This window comes from Dermacentor andersoni, chromosome 3 (genome assembly GCF_023375885.2).
Source record: "Dermacentor andersoni chromosome 3, qqDerAnde1_hic_scaffold, whole genome shotgun sequence".
In the NCBI taxonomy this organism is placed as follows: Eukaryota; Metazoa; Arthropoda; class Arachnida; order Ixodida; family Ixodidae; genus Dermacentor; species Dermacentor andersoni.
Genome location: NC_092816.1, coordinates 124,659,510 through 124,685,156, shown reverse-complemented (window position 1 = coordinate 124,685,156; position 25,647 = coordinate 124,659,510). Strand labels below are relative to the sequence as shown.

Genomic DNA, 25,647 nt, shown 5'->3' with positions numbered 1-25,647 from the left:
CTACAGTCCTCGGCGTATTTGGCGGCTTCAGACACAGGCGTGGATTCGGAAGCGACAGGTCGGTATGGGAGCAGTGTGTCCATAGTACACGAGGGCTCTCGTGAATACAGCAGAAAAAAGGGCGAAAAGCCAGTGGTAGCTTGTGTGGCCGTATTATAGGCATACGTGACGAACGGCAAAACAGTGTCCCAGTTACTGTGGTCCGAGGCGACATGCATAGTCAACATGTCACCGAGTGTGCGGTTGAACCTCTCTGTCAAGCCATTCGTTTGCGGATGGTAGGCTGTAGACTTGCGGTGAACGATGCTGCATGCAGCGAGAAGGGCTTGGATTACTTCGGACAAGAAGACACGTCCCCTGTCACTGAGCTGTTCGCGTGGTGCGCCATGTCGAAGAACAAAGTTCCGCAAGATGAAAAACGCAACTTCGTGCGCAGAGGCTGCCGGGAGTACGGCAGTCTCGGCGTAGCACGTCAAGTGGTCGACACCTACAATTATGCATCGGTTACCCGAGGAGCTGCAGGAAAGTGGCCCGTATAGGTCTATGCCGACGCGATCGAAGGGCCGAGCCGGGCAGGGCAGCGGCTGTAGCTGACCAGGAGGGTGCTGTGGAATTTTACGTCGTTGGCACGCCGTGCAAGCGCGTACGTACTGGCGCAAGAAGTGATACATGCCGTGCCAGTACAAATGCTGCCTTAGCCAAATATACGTTTTCAGAACACCGGCGTGATCATTATGAGGAGCAGCATGAAAATAAGCGCATATGTAAAAACGCATCTGTCGTGCTATCACAAGGAGCCATTTGCGACCATCGGGCAAATAATTTCTCCCGTGTCAGGATTGGGGGCTCAATCCCATCGCTCGAGATCCGTTGCCAAGATTGGAGTCCGGCATGAACTCGAAGGTAGCTGGCCCATGCCGTCGTCCAACTTAAACACGCTGAGGACGTTGATGAAGGGAAGAACTGCTTCTCATCGAGAACGAGGAAAATGGGTTTATTTACAGAAAATTAAATCAGTCTAACATGACTGCTTAAGAAAAAGAGTGTCAGTCCAACATGACTGCTCAAGAGAAAGTGTGTCAGTCCAACCTGACTGCACGAGAGAAGTGTGTCGAGCCTCCGCCCAACAGCCGTTTTTTAAACACTCGGTCCTCCGGCGATACAAAGCAGCGAATGTTCGTTTCGTCATCGCAAAACTAGCCGCCTCCCGCGGACCGGTTTACGCACACACACACGCAAACACACAGGTGCGAAGGACTGGAGCCGACGACAGAGGGGAGTCGTTCCGGGAAGCTCGGAGACATTCTGGGTAGCTCGTTGTCCCGCCGCGGCTTGCTCATGCGTAGCAAAATCAGGTTCGCGCTGGGGACCTCGGGCACAATAGTTCGTCCGTCGAACCCGTTTCGTCACAACGGAGATGGGGCTCGTGGATGGAGGCGGTTTTCAGCCCAAAGCCCGCTTCTTCGAACGCAGTCTAGCTGCAGCGACGGAGAGTGGGGGATGCGCGCCTTGTCCCCCAGTCGTAATTGGGTGGCAATTTTTCCTTGCAGCTCGCCATTCTTAACAGCGCCTCCATGGCCCGAAAAATCTCGACTGTCTAGCGCTGACAACCGCTAGGCAGGAAGGGAACGGCAGGTGGTCAGGGGGGGGATTGATGTCTTGGCTCGCAGCGACCACTTGTGTATTGATGTCACCGCCCCAAAACCTCCAACAAGGACAGGCAACTGCAAAATGAACCCCACAACACGGCTCTGCGCCGAGATGACGTGCATTGGCTCTCACTTTAGACTCGCTAGGCTTCAAAAAAAAAAAAAACAAAAAGAAACAACAGAAGTGCAGAAACAAAAAATGCTGCATTTCGCTATGCCAATTTCTGAAGCAAATTCCTGCTGACGAATTCAGCAATCATGGAGGGAATCCTGCTAAATGATAGGGGATCTTCTTCGCTTAATAACATTAGCACTAGTAACCCTAAAATTTAGGCGGGACCCTCAAACGCAGAATTCAAATTAGCCTGCTCAAACCATCCGCATTGCTATGCAACTTTCCCTTCTTATATCTAACGTAGAAGTTGTACTCTTGGAGAGTGAGGCTCCATCGGAGCAAGCGGCCATTTTTGTTTGACATTTGATTGAGCCACGTCAGAGGACAGTGGTCGGTCTCGAAGATGAACTTCGCTCCGTACAAGTAACACGACAACTTCTGTGCGGCCCAAACTAAACAAGCACATTCCTTCTCTGAAGCGCTGTAGGCTTCCTCTCTTACATTTAGTTTACGGCTGGCATAGAGGATAGGATGCTCCTCGTTATCGTCGCCGACCTAAGTACCACGCCCATACCTCTGTCGCTTGCGTCGCATTGAACTATGAATTCCTTTGTGTAGTCTGGCGTGCGAAGCACAGGGCGAGAAACCAATAGCGTTTTCAAACTTTGGAAAGCGTTCTCCTTGTCCTTATCCCAGTGTACGTTACTCGGTGCTCCCTTTCGGAGGGCGTCTGTTAATGGACTTGCCATTTGCGAGTAATTCGGAATGTACCGTTGATAGTACCCCACAAGTCCCAAAAATGAACGAAGGTCCGTTTTCGTGCGCGGCTGAGAAAATCCTCCAATCGTAGCTATTTTCACCTCCGCCGGCCGTCTCATGCCCTGACCGACAACATGGCCCAGATAAGTAACCTGCGAACAACCAAACCTACACTTTTCCGCTTTCATCGTCAAGCCGGCTTCCCTCAACCGTGAGAACACCTGTTTGAGGTGCGATACGTGTTGTTCCCAGCTGTCCGAAAAAATTGCCACATCATCAAGATAGGGCAAGGCGAACTCCTGCAAGTCTTTTAGGACAATATCCATTAACTTAGAGAAGCTAAACGGCGCGTTCTTCAGCCCGAAGCTGAGTGCGAGAGGGCGAAAAGTGCCTACAGGCGAGATGAATGCGGCATAACGGCTGGCACTTTCTGAAAGGGGAACTTGCCAGTACCCCCGCACGAGATCTATAGTTGAAATGTATTTAGCAGCGCTAACTCTTTCAATTCGTTCCTCAATGTTGGGTATCGGGTAGAGCTGATCCCTAGTGATGGCATTTAACTTCCTGTAGTCAACACACGGACGAGGGTCCTTGTTAGGGGTTTCTACCAGTATTAGCGGTGACGTGTAGTCACTCTCAGCGGGCTCAATAACTCCCAACTCTAGCATGCGCTGTATCTCTGCCTCCATAATCTCTCTCTGTCTTGGAGACACCCGGTAAGGCTTTGATCTTACTGGTTCGGTCGACGTCAGCTCAATTTCATGCGTTATCAGTTCGGTTCTACCCGGTCGATCGCTGAATCTGTCGAGATATTCCCCTAACACCTCTTTTAGCTCATCTAGCTGCTCGGGTCTTAGAGCGTGCGAGCTTACCGAGTGCTCGACTACTTCTTCTAGGCCGATTTCAGAGTTGGAGGTCGCCCTATACTCCTTAAACTTGGTACCAATGCCATCCGGCTCTTTGCTGGTATAGTTCACGACTCCGCTCCGCTCTACATACGGCTTCATCAAATTACAGTGATATATCCTCACTTCCTTCCTGCGACCGGGCATTCTCAAAGCATAGTTAGTATCTGAAAGTTTGTGCAACACTTTAACGGGCCCGTCCCAGTGAACTTCAAGCTTGTTCTTTCTTGAAGGTTTGAGGATCATTACCTGGTCTCCGGCGTTAAACGTACGAAGCCTCGCATTCTTGTCGTAATAGAATTTGGCGTTCTTTTGAGCTACTCCCATGTTCTTTCCGACTAGTTCTTGGGTTGCGCTTAGCCGTTCCAGTAAATTTAGCACGTATTCAACCACTGTTGGACTCTCACCTCTTTCCTCCCACATCTCTCTTAACATTCTCAGTGGAGAACGGAGTGTCCTCCCATACACTAGTTCTGCTGGTGAGAAGCCTGTCGTTTCATGTGGAACCGTTCGCAAAGCAAACAAAGTTGCCGGCAGACAGTTCTCCCAGTCCTCCTTATGCTCGTAACAGAGCGCACGCAAAACTCGCTTAAGCACCGAATGCCACCTCTCTACACTGTTTGACTGAGGGTGATAGACAGAACTGTGTATTAACTTTACCCCGCACTTTTGCAAGAATGTGGAAGTCAGTGCGCTCGTGAATACTGACCCTTGATCTGCCTGAATTTCGGCTGGAAACCCAACTCGTGCAAACACTGTTAAAAGCGCGTCTACTACTTCGGTGGAACTGAGCTCTTTCAAAGGGATTGCTTCTGGAAACTTGGTAGCCGGACACAGCATGGTAAACAAGTACCTGTAGCCCGATTTTGTTTTTGGAAGAGGCCCTACCGTGTCTATTACAAGTCGTCTGAAAGGCTCTGTTATTAAGGGCACTACCTTCAGTGGAGCTTTCCATGTCTCTCCTGGTTTACCAGAACGCTGGCAGGCGTCGCATGATCTTACAAAGTTTTCTACGTCTTTGAAACAGCCAGGCCAGTAGTATTCCATAAGCAATCTTTCCTTTGATTTATTTATGCCTAGGTGGCCGGACCACCCATTTCCATGACAGAGACTCAAAAGGTCCTCCCTATACTTAGTAGGTACGACTAACTGATCTAAAATCCTACCCTTTCGATCTCTGTAGTGCCGATACAACAAACCTCCTCTCTCATGTATCGTCACGTTGCGCCTAGCAATACCTTCTTTAGCTGTGTCATGTAATTTAGCCAAGCTCTCATCATTCTTTTGCTCAGCTGCCACTGACTCTTTATCCACACGTGAGAGCTGATCAAAGTTCTTTGAGGCCGGTGATAATAACGACCCTGTCTCGCTTGTGAGTGCGTCAGCTTGCTCTTCCTGCAGGCTAGAACCTTGACATTCAAGTGCTACGCTCTCATTGAGCTGGTCAGCTGGCAGGCTCTCCTCAACTGTTCTTTTGTCCCTCGGGCCTAGCTCGGATTCGGGTATTGAAGTTATCCCCTTTTCTGCTTCCGCTGGAGGAGCTTGTGCATTTTCCACCGAAAGCGCCGCGATCTTACGAGCTTGGCCTCGGGTCAATGCTTGTACTATGCCCTCTCCCAGTTTGAGCCCTTTGTCAAACAATAACTGATTCGAACGATTCGAAAAGATGTAAGGATACTGCAGTGACAAAAATTTGGAAACTCCAGCCTCAGTCTCTAGCTCCCCGAATGGTCCATTGATTTTGACTTTGGCCATGGGCAGACACACGCTGTGTTCTTCTACAACCTGTTTTATCCATGCTACTTCTCCGGTGAAGTGATCTACCGTCACGTAAGACGGATGGATAATGTCCATCGTGGCGGCACTGTCTCTTAGCACTCGGCACGGTTTTCCATTAACTTGCAGGTCGTGAAGATATGGACTTAAAAGTTCCATATTCTCATCTTTTTCCTCTACGTAGGAGAAAACTACGCTAGACTTCTCGCAGTTTACAGCTATATGTCCCAGTTTGTGGCATTTGTAACAGCGCATTGGTCTAAAGGATTCGAATTTTCTTTTCTGTTATTTTTGTGCGGCTTCTCCGTTAAGTTTCGCCTCGCTCTTTTCTGCGGGCTTTTCCGCCATGTCTACAGGCTCCGATCGTCTAGTCTGCGCACCCTTTTTGAACGGAAATGGTTTCCGCGGTCCATTTCGACCGTCCCAGTTTCCCTCCTCGGCGTTCAACTTTCTACGGGTTGCGTACTCTTCGGCTAATTCAGCCGCCCTTTCCACAGTGTTTACAGTACCTCTGTCTTGCACCCACAGTTTCACAGCTTGGGGGATGGTTTTGTAAAACTGTTCTAGACACATGCATTCAATGATCATGTCTCTGCTGTCGTACGCTTCCGCGCTTTTAAGCCACTCGACTAGGTTGGCCTTTAAGCTATATGCAAACTCCGGATATCCCTCGCTATCTTTCTTGCCTGTGCTCCTAAACCTTTGCCGAAAAGCTTCGGCTGAAAGGCGGTATTTCTTCAGGAGACTAGCCTTAACTTTTGCATAATCATATGCATCCTGTGCACTCAGTCTGGCGATTACTTCCGCCGCCTCACACGGCAACATAGACAGCAACCGCTGTGGCCATGTATTCGGGCCGAAGTTCATCTTTTCGCAAGTCCTTTCAAAATTGCTTAGGAACAAGCCTATGTCGGTCCCGACCTCAAATGGCTTTAATAGCCTGTCCATGCGGTACGATTCTGCCTCACTTGATTGTCCCAGAGCGCCTTCACTTCCTTGAGACAACTCCAAACGTTTGCTTTCAAGTTCAAGTTGCATTTTTCTTAACTCGCGATCTTTATCGCGTTCTTCTCTTTCCCGTTCTTCTCTTTCTCTTTCCCGTTCTGCTCTTTCTCTTTCCCGTTTCTCTCTCTTTTTGAGAAGTTCCAATCCCATTTGAATATCTTCCTCACTGGCCTGTTCGGAAATGATATGCAATAATTCTGATCTTAGCATTTCCTCGCGTACATCTAGGCCCAGTTCCTCACCAACAATCAACAACTCGTCTCTCAGCAGTGTCCTTAACTCCATGACTGCTGCTTTACTGCCTTGATTCTGCTCTCTAAATCTAGCTAGGAAAACACAACCTAGCTAACACACAACAATCTAGCTTCCCTACAGTTCTAAACAGAACAACCACAAAATGAAGCCTAGAGAGTCAAAGCAAGAATCAAGCACTCACCGCAGATACAGCACCATGTCGCAAAGTCCATCTCACCGCTGTCAGCCAGTTGTCAGGATTGGGGGCTCAACCCCATCGCTCGAGATCCGTTGCCAAGATTGGAGTCCGGCATGAATTCGAAGGTAGCTGGCCCATGCCGTCGTCCAACTTAAACACGCTGAGGACGTTGATGAAGGGAAGAACTGCTTCTCATCGAGAACGAGGAAAATGGGTTTATTTACAGAAAATTAAATCAGTCTAACATGACTGCTTAAGAAAAAGAGTGTCGGTCCAACATGACTGCTCAAGAGAAAGTGTGTCAGTCCAACCTGACTGCACGAGAGAAGTGTGTCGAGCCTGCGCCCAACAGCTGTTTTTTAAACACTCGGTCCTCCGGCGATACAAAGCAGCAAATGTTCGTTTCGTCATCGCAAAACTAGCCGCCTCCCGCGGACCGGTTTACGCACACACACACGCAAACACACAGGTGCGAAGGACTGGAGCCGACGACAGAGGGCAGTCGTTCCGGGAAGCTCGGAGACATTCTGGGTAGCTCGTTGTCCCGCCGCGGCTTGCTCATGCGTAGCAAAATCAGGTTCGCGCTGGGGACCTCGGGCACAATAGTTCGTCCGTCGAACCCGTTTCGTCACAACGGAGATGGGGCTCGTGGATGGAGGCGGTTTTCAGCACAAAGCCCGCTTCTTCGAACGCAGTCTAGCTGCAGCGACGGAGAGTGGGGGATGCGCGCCTTGTCCCCCAGTCGTAATTGGGTGGCAATTCTTCCTTGCAGCTCGCCATTCTTAACACCGGTAAAGGACGTTGTCGCGTACAGCAGTCAGCGGCTTGGCGACGAAGTGTTCGAGAAGAGGGTGTGGCGGATGGGTCGTGGAGGAAATTCAGCATAGTTGAAAGCAGGGGATCCTTACGCTGCTCGCCCGGCATATCAGCGACGTTGAAGGCTGACATGGATGCGAAAAGCGCAGACGCTGAAGCCACATCAGAAGGTAGCGGTGATCGGGAAAGCACATCGGCGTCAGAATGCTTTGTGCCCGATTGGTAGACAACGCGAATGTCATATTCTTGTAAGCGAAGTCGGCTTAGGCGACCTGACGGAGCCTTCAGCGAGGACAGCCAGCAAAGGGAATGGTGGTCGGTGACAATGTCAAAAGGGCGACCATATAGGTATGGACGAAATTTGACGAGAGCCCAAAGAAAGGCCAAGCACTCCTTTTTTGTTACTGAGCAGTTGGCTTCTGCCTTGTTTTGCGGCTCGCATACGCGACGACGTACTCGTCATAGCCGTCTTTCCGTTGTGCGAGGGCTGCACCAAGTCCGATGTCGCTGGCGTCCGTGTGTACCTCTGTAGGCGCTGTGGGACCTATAGTGTCGAAGAATCGGTGGCGAAGTAAGTAGCCGACGTAGTTGCATGAAGGCTTCGTCACAGGAAGTTGACCACGCGGAGATGCCGTGGGCAGCGGTAAGCAAATTGGTCACTGGTGCGATGATAGTTGCGAAATTGCGCACGAAACGCCGAAAGTAAGAGCAGAGCCCTATACAGCTGCGAAGCGCCTTAAGAGTAGTGGGAATCGGAAACCCTGCGACCGCGCGAAGCTTGGCTTGGTCAGGAAGCACACCATCCTTCGATACAATGTGTCCCAATATTGTTAACTTGCGGGTAGCAAAACGGCACTTTTTGATGTTAGGTTGGAGGTCAGCAGAGGTGAGGCAGGTCAGTATCTCACGCAAGCGAACGAGGTGCGTCGGGAAACCTGGCGAAAACGCCACGATATCATCAAGGTAGCACAGACATATTTTTCACTTGTAGTTAGCAAGGATGGGGTCCATCATACGCTCGAAAGTAGCGGGCGCGTTGCAGAGCCCGAATGGCATTATGGTAAATTCGTACAAGCCATCGGGCGTGATGAAAGCTGTCTTCTCACAGTCATCTTCTGCCATCGGCACTTGCCAATAGCCGGAGCGAAGATCCAAAGATGAGAAGTACTCCGCGCCTTGTAAGGTGTCCGTCATCTATCCGAGGCAGCGGATAGACATCTTTACGAGTGATCTTATTGAGTCGACGGTAATCCACACAGAAGCGTATTGATCCGTCCTTCTTGCGTACTAATACTACAGGAGACGTCCAAGGACTGTGGGAAGGGCGGAGGGCGAATGACGCCACGGTGCAGCATGTCGTCGACCTGCTCGTTAATGATCTGTCGCTCGGCTGCCGACACGCGGTATGGTCGCTGGCGTACAGGAGGATGGGAAACAGTGTGGACGCTGTGAGTGACGGTTTCAGTACGCCCCAGAGATGGTTCATATTCAAACGACGAGCGAAAATTCTGAAGAAGCGCGAGGACTTGCTGGCGATACGGAGGCGGCACATCGGCGTCTACGACAGATTCAAGAACGTCTGACAACGACGACGACGACGAGAATGATGATGATGACGTGCACAGCACGGGAGAAGAGAGGGCGTCGAGTTCACAACAGGCGGTGTCGTCGGAAGCATCGATAATGTGAAGCGGGTCAAGGGGCTGAACACGACCTAGTGATTCGCCGCGCAGTAAGGTCAAAGGGTAGTCAGACGGGTTACACACAAGCATGGAGGTTAATCCAGATACAGTGGCGAGGACAGCAAACGGGAGAGGTAGTGCCTTGCGACGTAAAAAAATAGGCGACGGTGTAAAAAGTACTGTAGCGTTTGGCACGATAGAGCAAGAGACGGTCACAAGCACATACATTTCGGGTGGTATGTCCGTATCGCACACAACGGTGAGCTTGGAGGCTTTATTTTCAGAAAGGTCAGGCAGCGGGGCATCGGCAAGCGGGAAAAGCGCCACTTGGGCCCGGGCACAGTCGATTATGACACGATGGTAAGACAAGAAGTCCCAGCCGAGAATGATATCATGTGAACAAGAAGACAACACAAGAAATTCAACAACACAGACAATGTCGTCGATGACAACCCTTGCAGTACATTGAGCAAGCGGGGATATATGCTACGCAGTCGCGGTGCTTAGAAGCATACCAGACAACGGCGTTGTGACCTTGTGGAGGTTACGACAAAGCTTTTCGTCGATAACCGAAACTGCAGCCCCAGTATCAATAAGTGCATTTGCGGCGGTTCCTTCAACCAAAACGTCCAATAAATTGGGTGGCGACTGTGCAGGCCTTGTAGAAGTCGCCAAGCTTGCAGGTCGTGCCTGCGGAACTGCAGCAGCTAGTTTCCCTCGCTAGGTGACTGGTGGCGACGTAAGGGGGAAAGCGAGCGAGACGCTGTTATGGCGAACGATGGGTGTCGACAGGGCGTCGAAGAGGCGGCGAGAACTATGGGTCGGGAAGCATCACATGCCCGGTAGTATCGCAGGAATAGGCATATCCAGGCGTTGCGACAGCAGCATTAGCAGGTGGCATGCGACGATGGCAGAAGCGCGCAACGTGGCCGGCGACAACGCAAGCGAAGGATATGGGCCGGTTGTCGCGTGTGCCCCAAGGGGTCTGAACTGGGCGTCGAGACGGAATTGGAGACGAAGCGGGAGTAGTTGCAGCTTGAAGTCGCATTGGCGCCGGAAACGAGAACGTCGGCGGCGCAGGTCGCGCGGCGACTTCGGCATAGGTCAGAGGTGCAGCCACGGGAGGGCAGGGCTGAACTAAAGGTAAAGACCCAGCAAGTTCCTCGCGAATGGCCCGCCTAATGGGAGCAGCCAGAGATGTGTCAGGCTGGGGAGGTCCATCGTTGAGAGGCAGCATAGAGAGTTGGCGCGCCACCTCCTCACGAATGAAATCCTTAACCTCAACAGAGAGCGATGCTGCTGGCTTGGAGTGGGAGCGAAGCGTGAGGCCCGACAGAGAGTCGCCATGTGCAACAGTGCCGCGCGCTAGGACCCTTTGTCGACGCAGCTCATCGAAGCTCTGACAAACAGTGACGACAGCTGCGACAGAAGTAGGGTTTCGCGCCAGGAGCATTTGAAATGCGTCGTCCTCGATGCCCTTGTGGATGTGCTTCACCTTGCCCCCTTCAGTCATGGTGGAATCGACGCGGGCGCAAATATCCACGACATCCTCTATGTAACTGGTGCAATTCACGCCAGGCTCTTGAACGCGCTGGCGTAGGCGCTGTTCAGCACGGAGTTTTCGCAAGGCTGGGCGACCGAAGACTTTCGCGAATGCGGTTTTGAAAGTGGACCAAGTTTCCAGTTCCCGTTCATGATTGTGAAAACAGAGGTTCGCAACGTCAGCAAGATAGAAGATGACGCTACGTAGCTTCGTCGGGTCATCTCACTTTTTGTGATCACTGGCGCGCTCGTAGGTAGAGAGCTAACCTTCTACGTCAGTCTCACCTGATCCGCTAAAAACAGAAGGGTCCTGCTGCCGCTGCACGGCGCCGCACATGACAGGAGCGGCGGATGCTCCAAGCGGCTTGTTCGGAGCCTCGTTCATGGCAGCGGCTGGAGCAGTTGCCAAAGTTCGGCTGCGAAGTTCCAGGTTGTGGTCGGGGAGTGCAGCACCTTCCACCAAATGTAATATGACGATTTATTGTAAGGCACTAGGCACAGTCTAGTCGCACCGGCCGTACACGAACGCTGACCGCGCGCACAGACGACACAAGAGCGTCTTCTTCATCCTCCTCTTCACTACAGTACTATTATATTTACATTTTTCACTGAATCCATTATTTGGGCAAATACTGTGCGTAATTACAGAACAAGAAACCAATGAATGCGTGAAAATGTTCATTTCGATGTACATTTTGATTGCGTACCCAGCTTGTTCAAGCGAAGATGCAAAAAAGAAAGAATTCTTCAGGATTCGGAAGTTATTTTGTTTTAAATTACTTTTTTTTCGCTGCGTGAGTTGTCTTTTTTATTTTATTTACCCATGCGCCACGTTTGCGGTCGTTCCCGGCTGTCTCTTCGTCGCACAGCGCGTCGGCAGGCATGCTCCTGGCAATCGGCGCGCGCTTCGCAGTGCCAAACCCTCCGAACGTGGCGGCTCGATTCAAACGAGAAAATGCTGCGGTATGCTGAAGAATGTGTCGCTACGTTTGGTTCAGCCGCTTTCTAAACCCACTCTGGTAGGAACAACGCCAGTGTCGCGGAAGCGGTAGCATTTTGCTTGAAATGCTCCTTTATGTTCTAGAATAACAGCAATTATACTAATACACATTGAGATAATACAATATACTAATAGGCACTGACATTATTCAATTTATAGCAAAGTGAATATACTGCTCCTCGTTAGAGTTAAGTGAGTACTGATTCAGGCTGTAAAATGATGTTACGTCGCGATGCATTAGCTTATGCTTGTGTGTATTTTCTTTTATTGACTATGTGCAAGGAGATTTTGGTGTCTGCTAACGGCGCCGACAATTCCTTTCTCATAGTTTATAGAGGAGCTTAAAAAGACGTCAACTAAAGCATATATAAACATGACTACTGTAACGACAGTTCTAAAGTTCAGATCAGTTCACAGGCATTCGAGCGTACATGTTGACATATGCCCGGCGATCACCATAGGTGGAAAACACTACACAGAAGAACCACAGGAACACGATAATATGAGCGAATACACGAGACACGTATGCATGAGGGCGTTCAAGAGTAAGTCATCTCGACAAATACAGCGTAGTGATCAGAGTTACAGTAAGAAAATTTCATAACTTTAAGATATTCCCGCTTCTCCAAGCAGTTGCACTAACGCGCGTGCTGCATAGTGCTGTGGGTGTTCTGGCGACCGCGTACCCGGGATATTATCTAGCGATATCTGCCTCCTACCCAGAGCACGTACTTTCGCAACAAGGCCTTTTAGGGTGAATATCAGAACTCTTGCAGTCTAACAGCATGTTTTCTGCGTCCTCATCAGCCTCCTCACAAGAGCACACAGCGCTGTCGGTTTCTCCTGTCTTGAACAACAAGCATTTAGTACAGGCTGTGCCAAACCGAAGTCCATGAATTGTTCTCTCTATTGAGCAGCCGGCTTTCATAGATATCGTGAATTGCATGTTAGCGTCCATTGCATATAGCGTTGAGCTTTCCGCACCGTTTGTCAACCAAGTTACTCTAGACATTCCACCACAGAGTTCGCTTGAAAGACAACACGCGTCACTCGCCCCTGGAGGTAGTAGCGATGCTCCTGCATTTTGGTGAGCTTCACGCACCATGTCAAGGGCATGTTATGTACGCTGACATAACGCATGCACGCCCGCACGTACAATCACACGCACGTACATGCGCGCATACACACGCGCGCGCGCCCACGCACGGACGCACACTTAAATGATAAAATTAAGACATACCATACGGTCACCAAAATACGAACAAGTCTCAACTCACAACACTGTCAATTTTCCCGCATTTAAGCCGACCATTTCATTACTGTCGTGACATGCTGAATTCTATTTTAATGTATACTTGCATCATACAAAATTAGTGTCCGCCGGCATACCTACTCACACATAACAAGAATAATCCATGGAGAATGTTTAGCAGTGCTGGGATTCGGGATAGACCTTTCTGAAAAATAAGCCCGGTTGCTATTGGCAACAGGTTCCGCAAGCAAACGTCGCTGTCTGTCTGTGCCTATGCGCGTTTGTTGAACAAATATAATATGCCATGTGGCAATCATTACGCAAAAAAAAAAAAAGAGCGGCAAGCTAAGATGCGGTAAAGCACTAATAGATGTAATAGTTTTAGACACCAGTCAGGTAACGGGCTCTGAAAACCCGTTGAACAACTTCACATGTCAGTCTGCTCAAATATCAAAGTATCAAATATCAAAATCCAGATACGTTGTTGAATAGACGAAGCAACGCGCCGACGATGTCAGAGCCTGTGAATGATTCAGTGACACAGCTGATACATGTACGACGTTGTGTACAAATGAATCGTCATTGAGCTCGAGAAAAGGTTCGCAGCAGCCACGCGGTTGCAGACAGCAACGCGATGCCTGCGGTACGTCGAGCTGAGTGTTTTCCTGCTGAGGCTCTATTATATCTTATCCGTTGTCTAGCACGCGCACAGCCGTCGTTCAGAGCTGCTCTCACGTCCTGGCGAGGCATGTGCAAGATAGGGGCCTGATTTCGTGCCTGCGGGCGAAACGCTGATCGACTATCACCAGAGAGAGCAAAATCGAGAGAAGAGTATTTACCGAGAAGGGTACGGACACACTTCCTCTCTCCACATGATCTTCCCCTTCCCGATTTCCTGTTGTTTTTTTCTTTTTACTCCACACTTTTATACTTTCAAGATGAGTCGCATAGCAAGTGGGAATCTCTATATTTTAAGGTAAAAAACACACAGTCTCCATGAGAAAGCGACTTCGCTCACACTTTGGCTGGCTTTATCCCATTGCCGATTCGGGGCGTAAGTGAAGCTTTTTCTCTTATTCGTCTCACTGAGCCTTATCGAAAAACTGGCTTTATCTACCGCAGAATTCTGCTTTGCTGGCAGTTTGCGTTTCTCTTGAGTGAGCCATGGTATCTCTGCCCCAACAACAAGCAGCCAGTGGATGTAACGTTTAGGAATCGAAAGGGGACGCTTCTAATTCCCTGAACGGTACGCCACTGGCAGCGAGGACTGCATTCACCATTCGAATGTGTCGTCATGAAAATCAGTCTGAGTTGACGCTGACACAAACTCTGGCTAAGGCTGCAGGACTCGCTTGCAAGACTGTGCATTTGGTTGTTTTACGTCTTTGAATAGTGTCCGCATGTAGACTTCGACTGGCGATCACCAATTGCAGGTGCCTCCAACTCTGCATCACTTAAAGGGACCGGCTCAAAAAGGCACAGCGTCGGAAAGACCGCGAAGGTGAGCGCCCGGCAGGGAAAACCGCAAAGATGAACCTCTCGGCTTCGTGCGGGCTCCTTCTACTCGCGATGGCCGCGGCGGTGGGCTCGTCCCATGCCCGCCGCTACAGTCCCGACTGGTCATCGCTGGACACTCGGCCTCTGCCGCCTTGGTTCGACGAGGCCAAGATCGGCGTGTTCCTACACTGGGGCGTGTTCTCGGTGCCCAGCTTCGGGAGCGAGTGGTTCTGGCACAACTGGCATGAGATGCAGCCCGCGTACGTGGAGTTCATGGTGCGCAACTACAGACCGGGCTTCACGTACCAGGATTTCGCCCCAGAGTTCACGGCTGAGTTCTTCGACCCCGCTCGTTGGGCCGATATCTTCGCCAAGTGAGTGCAGTGCAGCCATGTTGCATGGCTATACTGAGCGTTTTAGTTTTGCTGCACAGCAATTTTTCTTAATTCCCCCGTGGCAGAAAATGCACATTAAGTTTTGGAGTAGGGTTTGAAACCGGACTTGTCCGTGTTCTGGCCCTGGTAAGAAGCGCAGAATGCGGTCCTGTGTCTCGGATTGCGCCGTTTAACGTGATGTAATTCTTGAGCTGGATTTCTCGAAGACGTGGTCATTACTTTTATAAGAAATCCAGATACGTAGCTGACTAATTGCCACAAATACACAATGCATGTATTTAAATAAATAATTTACGGTACATCAATTTTTTAACTGTAGCCGGTGAGCTTGCAAGGTGCATCCAATTGGAACGATTTCTCCGGATGATACCGGTTTGGAGATGTTCATTCCCAGAGAACGATAGAAAGCTGAGCTAGTTGGTTAGGATTCATTATGCGAAAAAGAGGTGAGGCGAGCAGACAGGACACGAGAGTAGAGAAGTAGACAACACGTGTTGTCCACTTCTCTACTCTTCTGTCCTGTCTGCACGCCTCACCTCTTTTTTGCATAATGAATTCATTCCCATAGTGTGCGAAATCACATTGGTGTTCCCGTTATTTTTATGCTTCAATACAGAGAACGGTGCTTTGTTAAAACAATTAAGGGGAGGAACAAACCACTTTTACCGCAAGCTTGACGGTGCATATCATGAATGCGGCGCCATTCTCAGAATTCGTTCCACATGGACAGGCCTTACAAACTCACGGACTACTCTTCGTAAATTGCAATACGTGCCATAAATTTATCAGCCAAGGTCTTACTTATTCAATTTCTAGCAATTAGTTTAGAAATTAGAACTGTGCCACAAAATCTGCCACAAGCAGTTTTGCAAAGTTCCCATAACCTAAAAAATTAACCCTTAGTATTTAAGAGTGAGACATGGCAGATAATTTAGCGAATGATGAATTCGGTTAGCCTAATACAGTTACGTATTTCACCAAGTAGTAGGCACTAAACTTCCAGCGGCGCAGACTATGGCTCTTTTACGCTAATTGTTGTTTTCGATGATTCAAGTTAGATCTTGTAAGCAAAAATATCTGTCATGCTGTATGCAGCAGTTTTCAGCAGTAGATCTCTCCTCGGAGCAGCTGCTACCAGAACGTGAATGTTATGGACAATTGCACGCAATGTTTACATACGTTTTAATGACTGGGCCCGTATTCCAAAGACGGTCTTGCGCTAAAATCGTTTGTAAAAAAATTGCAGCAAATCGTGATGCTATGCATTCTTTTAGCGAAGGTCCGCCAATGGTCAAGTTCACTGTTATATTTGGGGCCGAATTCACGAAGCCTTTGGCATCCACCATAGAATATAGTGCAGAGCTACGAAGGACACTCATACGGTTACGAAAGAAATCTTCGTAGTTAAGAAAGAAGGAAAAAAGACAACGTAATGGTAGAGAGACCGCCACATAATTGCGTTGTCCTCGGGTTCGATGGATTGACAAGGACGAACTCTTTTAAGAACTGTTCTGAGAAACCCAACTGCGCTTCCATCGTAGCTTTGTGCAGTGGAAGCTTTTCTTTTAAATGCGTAAGCATTAACATGCCTACCAAACGAGGGAAAATGTGCGTCCATCCATTCGGCCACCCGTCACGTAAGATGATCGCTTTCAATATAGTGCAGGCAGCAGCGAGCGAATTGACCTTCCTGTTGCCTCTCGCTTCACCACGAACTAAGCTGCGAGAACACGACGCGCAAGAAAGTATCAACACTCGTTGCACTGTGTCCCAGTTGGAGACCGCCCTCAATATAGGGGCCCGCGCTGTCGTGCCATACGCAGCCACCGCCGGAGTATGGTCGGTCACGGTTGATTATGGTTGGATGAGGCGCAAAAGAACTCCAAAGGCTTATAATGATAGGACCGTCATCAAAGCACCTGGCACCGCCACCTCCACTAGTTTGCTTGCCTCATCAGTTCACCCGGCGCCGTCGTCCGAAGCAGTCCGTGTCGCCGCGGCGCTGTCTTTTATACTGGTCGGATAAAGTTTGATAAAAGCAATAATGACACCGGGACATGGAGATCAGCAAGTGACACAATGTTTACGCATACTTAGGCAACACCCAGAGGAGTTCCTGCGTGAATTCTTTTGTTTTACCAGATTTCCCCTGCCTGGCATATTGCCGCAGAACTGAACATGATAGTAGTAAAGGTAGCACTAACTTAATTGACATAAAATTAAATTGCCCATAGTTATCTCATCGAAGGAATGCAGAATAAAAGGGTTCTATAGAACGATGAGCAATAGATTATATGTAAACCGGGCAGTAGCGATGTCGTCTCCATTCAAGAGAACGCGCCGAGAACGTGTAATACATTGACGTTAAGATTTTCTCCGAAATGCTCCCTCGATTCCGTGCAGAACAATATTAAACGCGACATCAGTTGTTTTCGTAGTACATTTGTGGTACAGGTATCTCGACACTGGGGATAGCTCCCATGATTTCACTAATACATATATGATATCAAGACGGTACGCAACCGCAACACCATGCCCTAAAGCAAATGACCGAAAAAATAAATTTTGTTAAAATCTGGCCAATAGCCAGATTTTAGTAGCAATGTTAGTACTACGATTTGGTCGGAAAGCCACGTAATCACTTTCAAGTAAGCAATATCGAGAAGCGGAGTTACCCTAGCTGTAGCTTCAGGTTTCTTCTTTTTTTGAGTAACAAGATCTAGTGTGTGGGTCTCTAACATATATGAGCTGCTTCGGCTGGATGGTGTAATCTTCTTTGGTCAAGGAAACGCCTTACTTTGTGGACAATTCACGAGGAAGGGAAGAATGCGACAGGACAGAGAGCTAACAACCGTCTAGTTTTATTTCTGGCACCGCAATATGTGTATTCAGAGGCGAAAGCGGGGAAAAATGAAAATTTTATCCTTTCTTTTCACCATTTCGCCTGTGAATATATATATTGCTATGCGTGCAACAAAACCAAATGTTTCTTAGTTAGCTGTCTGTTCTGTTGTCAAGCTTATTTTCTTCCTTGTGAATAACGCGCAAAAAGAAAGCGTTTCCTTGATGAAAGAGTGTGGTTTGGCTGCTCTGTTCATCCCTCTTCTCGAGGAAAAAGAATTGTTGTAGTTGTTACAAGTGAACATGTGTTAGTTGCAGTGTTCGAAGCTGTTACACAAAGGCTGATGATAAAATTTCCCACTATATCACCTAGTTTTCGCCTTCTGTACTGAAGCGATATTCACATGCGCATTTAGGTCGGGAGCCCGCTACGTGGTGTTGACGGGCAAGCATCACGAGGGCTTCACCCTCTGGCCCTCGAACGTCTCGTGGAACTGGAACGCCCAAGACGTGGGACCGCACCGGGACCTGGTGGGGGACCTGGCAGATGCTGTTAGGCGCCGCGGAGGAATGCGGTTCGGCGTGTACCACTCCATGATGGATTGGTACCACCCACTATACCTGGCCGACAAGGCATCCGGATTCGAGAGTGCCCTGTTTCCACCCGCCAAGGCCATTCCGGAACTGGTGGAGATCGTGAATAGGTGATCACCGTCACATTACAATGAATGACTTATTGGTCCTTGCTAAGCTAGATCATCAGTTGATGGGTTTGAAGATCTTACTAAAAATTCACAGCACCTTGTGCTACCTGCTGCCTGCGCTCGGTCAGCATGACCGCAAGAGACAGCAAATCACCGGTATAATCGGATAATGATGATGATATTAGTGTCCCCTTCGGAACGAGGCGGTGACATCCCGCGAAGCTCGCCCATCAAAACGATCGGCAGAACGCGCCCTTCAGTTGATACTGAATTCGCCCCGGTGTGCTAACGCCGGTTATCATTTTAATGATAAACGGCGTTAATCAATTAAATCAGTTAAATTTTAATTATATGCGAGTCGGTCGAAAAATTATATGTGAAACCAGAAAATCTCTTTCTCAAAAGATGGCCATAATGCGTATGTTAAGCCGATTGTGCGCGTGGTTTATAGCTGCTTACATAGTACTGTTCCCGCGATAACAATTGTCCGCTAACTCATTGTCCGCGATAACAATAGAGGCGCCGGCGCAAAGCCATTCTACGAGCCCGTCCGCTTTCACCGTTCCCCTTACGCCATGTGTAAATGGAGGTGCTAAACTTGGGTTCCAAATGCCTAAGCCTGTTGTAAAATGAGGTTAGCAAGCAGTGTGGGACGCCTTGGTAAGCACCCGAATATCGAGGATGAAAGGTGACTAAGGGGGACCAAAAACGAAATGTGCCACTCGTACACTAACTACGCCTGCGCACGCAGCCGTTCCTCCTCCGCTACCTATTACGGCATCAACGCGTTGGTTAAGCAACAAATTAAGCGGAAGCTCCCTAAACGGGAACTGTCGACGATAGGCATGTAGCAATATATGGCAGTCAGCGCGGAATGTATATGTTCAGGAATGTAACTAAGCGACTCTCTCTGCTCGCACTCCTAACGCATATACAAATAACTCATACTACATCAGTATAACCACGACACAAATCATTACATAGCACATTACAAGCCACGACGACCGCCATATAATGCTACGCATGTATCTAACAGTTCTCGTTCAGGAAGGTCCCGCTTAATCCTTTCGCTCCTTCGACTTCGGCTAAAGCATTCTTTTCTTGCCAATCGTACGGTCCGAATTGTTTTTATTGTTAATTCCGCCATACTAATGCACACTACGTTGCTTTTAATACACGCGGGCCTTTCGAATACCAACGAAAGAGAGAGGCAAGAAACGGCAGGGAGGTTAACCAGACACACGTCCTGTTTTCTACCCTGCACTGGGAAAATTGAAATTGTAAAAGCAAAAGTTGAAACAAGAATGTAAAAGAGCATGCACTAGTCGCGGGCACGCATGAAGGAGCACGCCAAGTCTACAAACTGTCGCGCAGACTGGTCGGCCTCAAGCATTGCAGCAACGCCTTCGTCGGTTCCTGCACCAGTGACGCGCTCGGCCATGGTATATAGTTCTTCCCTTCTGAAACCGGTTTTGAGTCCAGCCAGTTTAATTCTATCCGGAGATGGCGGCGCTGGATGTCATAACGAGAAGATGCTTCGGTGCCGCAGGACTCGCACATGTGCGTGCCAGACATGCCTATGTGGAACGAGTATGCTTTCGTGAGCGCAACCGCGACCCACAGGCGGCATAACAACGTTGCATGGGAGCAAGAAAATTTGCGATGGCAGTTGCAGCATCAAAAGGCACCTCACCAGGTCTGGCCCTATTGAGCTCGCAGCGCAGTGCATACAATGCGCGCTAACGATCACGTCTGCTAAGTATTACATCCCTAAGCGGCGCGAAAAGAGCTTGAATTTCAAACCTAACGCCGTTTCCCCTTCTCGGAGTGGGCCCCGCGCACTCAGCCGGAGAGTCGACGCAAGGAGGCCCGCGTACATGACAGTGCTATGACGTCCCTCAGAGGGACACTAAACTTTGAGAATTATTCAAGGCAACATCAGTTATTTGTTTAATCTGTTGCTTCAATAGACGAATTAAAATTTACAGAAATAATAAAGCATGTACACCGAATGTCTGTTTTGTTTTACTTTTTACCGCAGCAAGAGACAGGTATTTCCGTTTCGTCAGCTTTTTCCCACGTTGTGCAGTCACGCGCGCAGAGAACGAAACTATGTCATTTTCTACCGTGTTCCATCGTCGCGGTCATGCGCTTTCGTCCTCTCGCGTCTGCCTCAGTGCTCCTGATTGTGGCACTGATTTAAACCGCTAATCAGCTGTTCTTGTGCAGAGCGGGCAACATCGTCCAGTGCGCGAAACGAGACAAACGCAACAGGTCGTGCGCGAGACCGTCACCGGGAATGCGTCACTCAGCAAAAAACACGACAGAGAGAAAAAGAAAGAAGGTGGGGCTCGTGACGTATTCTTCACGCGGTACTCCGGCTCGAGTACGGGAGAACGCAGGGAGGGAATTTCGCTTCGGAGGCAAGACGGGGGCAAGTGGAGGGAGTGTCTATTTTGGCGGCGACGGCTCGCCTCCTGAAATCACGGGTTCGCCGCACTTGAAACATTTCTATCTCTGCTATAAATGAACTAATTTGGCAAATTCAAGCTCTAGAACGCTACCTAGAGAGCACGCGGCAACTTGCAGCCTATAACCAACATTTGCTGCGTGGCCTGGTGACGGGCCTTTTAACGAAGGATCAAGTTTACGTAGGTGGCACAACGGGGAAACTAGCACACGACCAAAATTTTTGCGTTATATTCCGAGCTATGAGATAAAGTTATCTTGCAACGTCGGTTCTTTATAGTGGGATGGGAACCACTCGGGTTTCTTTATGGGCGGACCGGGCTGCCTCGTCACGAAGTCATTACCAGTAATACCGGTATTTCTTGGTAGCCTCTAAAATATTGTGCGGTGTCCTTTCTCACGGGCTCATTGGTGATAATTTTTTGTCTACTGTACCGATTGGTGGTAAGTCCTTTAGCGCAGGACAAACTGCCAACTCACAAGGGCTGTCTTTGAGTCGTAAAATATGGCCTATTTGCGTGGTCGCTCTTTCAGGACCCGTTGTGCAGCAGCATTAGATGTTATAGGCGACAATTTAAATTTAATTGTGTCGGTCATAGGCGGAATGACAAAGGCACCTATTGAGCTGGCGGTTGAGACCGATTCATGTAGATTTGCATTCAGTCCCTATATGTCTCATTCAGAAGCAGCACGGTTGTTTGTTTTAAAACTATTCTTGGGTGATCGAGCATTTTAGTTATGCCCAGAATAGTAAGGGGCACCTGTGGCTGGTGGAAACACCACAAGGAAGATGAAAGTCTCGCTGCTGTTGTATATCATGATCGAATAGTGTCATGATGAGTGGCGATAACATTGGAAAACATCGCTCGAGGTCTTTGTGAGGGCACAAGGGCCAAGTGGCTGTGGGGAATGCGGGAATTATGTCGCATGACAAATAAGGTCCCCATTTACCAAACATTGAGCTCGCAGGCATTAGTCAGCACATATTGTTTCTTCCTACTCAAGCTATACGGAACAAAAATCGAATACCTGCGTATCCACAGAGACAGAAAGAAATGGCTCGCGATGCACGCATGAGTGCAGCATCATTTTGTGCAAATTGTGTTCTATGTGCACATTGTGGTTCGCTCTTGAAGGGAACACACGAGTGTGCATAATACGTTCAATTTTTTTCCTCTGGTAAATATGGAAGCTCGAGCCTTTGCAGCATACGAGTGGCGGTTGGTAGCGCGGTTAACTTTCTACATCAGTGTGCATTGCATCGACATATCTCCAACCAGCACTTGCAAAGAGTACTAGGAAAGGGAGAGCTGCGCATTGGCGTCTTGTAAAATTTGTCATTTCTTGCTTTACTTTTGCTGTATGACTAAATGAAATGAAGTAGTTACCTCAATCTATCCGTAGAAGTCCATGCATAACAAAACAGACGAGAATGAGGGGAGGTGCACGTGGCCTGCATGCTCACCCTCTCCCTTTCTCTTCATGGAGCGGGATGAGATATGCTTTCATGGCGGTGGTGTCACGGGCAGCATTAGTATGCGCTGTCAATTAAACACTTCTGACGCTCTTTTTCTTTGAGTGAGCATCCAAAGATTTTGGCTGAACTGTAACTGATGAAGGAGCTTCAATGGCTCGAATAGTCAAGACCTTCCAGTCCAGCTTGTGAGATAAAGACGCAAATAGTCATGGTGGGTGAGGGGGTAGGGGGATGGATTTCTTCAATGGTGAAAAGAGGAAGAGGTCCCCTTGTGACTTATGCGGACAAAATCTTATTCTGCGATAGATGAAGAGAAGGAAAATTTTTGAGACAGCTGGTCATGCAGACGGCACATTGCAGGATAATAAATGGGGCTAGAAAGGCACATGCCAGACTCTTGACAGGGAGACTCCGCAAAATGTATTTGTGTTCCGCAGTGGCGGTCTCAGATGCCACTTGTATTTCTGGACCTGGGTGCATTGTCCCTTAATTATATACAATCTGTACATTAGCAATCACGTTTCTTCATATGTCGCGTTATGCGTATGCTTGCAGACCAACATGGTTTTGCAGCGCTGGCCGAATTGGTGCAGGACTTTGTATATAAAATGACTGTTTTTATTTCGAACGTGCAGATACGAACCAGATATTGTGTGGTCTGACGGAGAATGGGAAGCGCCCGACACTTACTGGAACAGCACGTCTTTCCTCGCCTGGCTGTACAACGACAGCCCCGTGCGCTCCACCGTGGTGGTCAACGACCGCTGGGGCAAAGGCGTGCGCTGCAAGCATGGCGACTTCTTTAACTGCGATGACCAGTTCAATCCGGGCGTGCTTCAGCCACACAAGTGGGAGAACTGCCTACCAATTGACCAGCGTTCCTGGGGCTACAGACGCGATGCAAGCCTCTCGGACTACCGCACCATCGGCGAGCTCCTCGACATCCTGGCCAGCACGGTCAGCTGCAACGGCAACCTTCTCATTAACGTCGGCCCGACCAAGGACGGCATCATCGTTCCGGCTTTCGAAGAGCGGCTCACTCAGCTGGGGCAGTGGCTTGCGGTCAACGGCGAAGCCGTCTACGGATCGCAGCCCTGGAAGCACCAGAACGACACTGCCACGCCGCACGTGTGGTACACGGCCAAGGCTGACGTAGTGTACGTGTACGTGATGAGGTGGCCCAAGAACGAGCAGCTCTTCCTGGAGTCTTTGGAATTGTCGCAGCAAAGTACAGTTACCATGCTTGGGCTGCCCACCGAAGAAACTTTTTCTTGGGTGTCACATCAATCTTTAGCAGACGTGGGCCAACGGCCAGCAGCTAGGAAGGGCACGACTGTCTTCTTTCCCAAGCTCACCCCAGACAAGCTGCCCACGCCGTGGGCATGGGTGCTGAAGGTTGAAGGTGCCATCTAACTTTGATTTAGGTGAATGTTATTGCTCTTGGATGAACGACTTTCATGCTTTTCATGGTCTCGTTCATACTGAAATAAATTCCCCTTGCCGCATACTCCTCCGGAGTGACAGCGGCAAATCAGAAATAAACAATAACGTGTTGGGATATTGCAAGTGTTGCTCAGCGTGCAACTTGGCATTAGTTTAGTTAAGGCTTAGGGAAAAGGTCCTGCGAAAGGAGCAGAATGTGGAGAAGAACTGTTGCGGAAACATTCGAAGGTGACAACAGCAGCATGAGCAAGACATGATGACGACAAGAGAATCGATCACGGCAGCGTGACGAAAACGGCCAGATGGCTACAGAATGGCGACAGCGTGACGACGGTGAAATGGCAACGACGACGCATTTGCGCTATGTTCTCCATACTTTCTCATGCCACCGAACCCAGATATTTCTCCGACCATTCACTTTAGTTCATGGAATTTTCACCCACTGTGGCAGTCAGTATACTCGAACATACCTGGTGAGCTACATGGCTTTCCCCGAGAATGAAAGACTTCACTCACCCGCCAGCGCTGTATCGCTAACCTCCAAAGCAAAGACATCAACCCTGGAACGTTGGCAAGAGTGAGTACCGATCGTTAAACAATGACAAAGGGTGTAGCGCCGGTTCCTGTCATTTACTATGACAGTTTCGCGCAATTTATCTTCACGCATCTACCCCGACAGGCACGCTAACTTTCGCCCACTCTTTCGCCAACGTATCTAGAATAAGTGAATGGACGCACACTTGGATATATGCGTACTTTGTACACACAATAAATGACGAACTACATCGACAGCACACGAGTCGTCGAAGCTGAATGTTTCCGTTTCAGATTATTTTTATTCAAGATACACAGTTGGTTTTTAGGCGAGGGTCCCAAAGACAAACGACTGCAGAGGGACCCTCGCATAACTAGAAGATTGGTATAAAATGATGAATTAATACAGCAGTATAAAATTATGCAATCTACAAGTAAATAAAAAGTGAGCGAAGTAGGGAAAAGGAATACATTCTATTTTTATACAAGGAGTCGTGCATGTAAAATAAAAAAAAATCGCAGATTGCCAATCTAAATTGTATATACCTATTTAACAAATGAAGTACACAATTTCTATACAAAGTGAATTAATCAGGACATCTAGTTAAACAAAATGTAATTCTTAAGTTCATATTTTAATGCATGCAAAGATGTTGATGATTTAAGAGCATGGGGTAAGTCATTTCACAATTTCATTGCTGGGAAGGAGGAAGTCATGTTGCCATAGTTCGTGTTGCATTTAGGCAATAGTAAGTTGTGATTATGGGCAAACCTAGTGCTATCGGTATTTGTGAGCAACCTAGACTCTAATTATTGAAACGCGAGCTGTTTGTTAAGTAATTTAAACAGAGTGATAAGTAAAATAAATTTAAACAAGCCAGATATAGGAAGAATGAAGTTAGCCTGAAGGAGCGGAGCCACATTAGAGTAAAAATAACTGTTTGTAATAATGCGAATGGCCTGGTTCTGAGTGTCCTGTATGTACGAAAGGCGACAGTTATATGCATTTCACCACGAAGTAATGCCATATGTTGACTATGTATGAACGCAAAGTAGAAAGACAAAAAGTTGTAAACAGAAAAGAAAGGACGAGATTTAATTACAGCTCTTATACCAAAAGCAGTTTTTTGTTTAACGTAAGCAATATGATTACTAAACTTCAAGTTAGGGTCTAATTTTATGCCAAGGAAAGTTACATAATTAGCCGCTGGGATTAAATGATGGTCTATGGATACTTGCGGTAGATAAGGGAGAACTTTTTGAGATGTTTTAATATTCATCACATGAGTTTTAAATAGGTTCAAAATTAGGTTGTTTAAAGAACACCATTGAATAGCTTTGGTTAATTCGTTC

The 25,647-nt window shown here is 48.5% G+C and overlaps 1 protein-coding gene across 1 annotated transcript; it reads left to right on the top strand.

Annotated features, from left to right (window-relative positions):
- Positions 1–13,898: 13,898 nt before the first annotated feature.
- On the top strand, positions 13,899–24,574 carry LOC126538500 (alpha-L-fucosidase-like). The gene is made up of 4 exons (XM_050185352.2): positions 13,899–13,988; positions 14,368–14,805; positions 18,084–18,371; positions 22,953–24,574. The coding sequence occupies exons 2-4, from the start codon at positions 14,465–14,467 to the stop codon at positions 23,728–23,730; spliced, it is 1,407 nt and encodes a 468-aa protein (XP_050041309.1). The 5' UTR covers positions 13,899–13,988; positions 14,368–14,464; the 3' UTR covers positions 23,731–24,574.
- Positions 24,575–25,647: the final 1,073 nt, after the last annotated feature.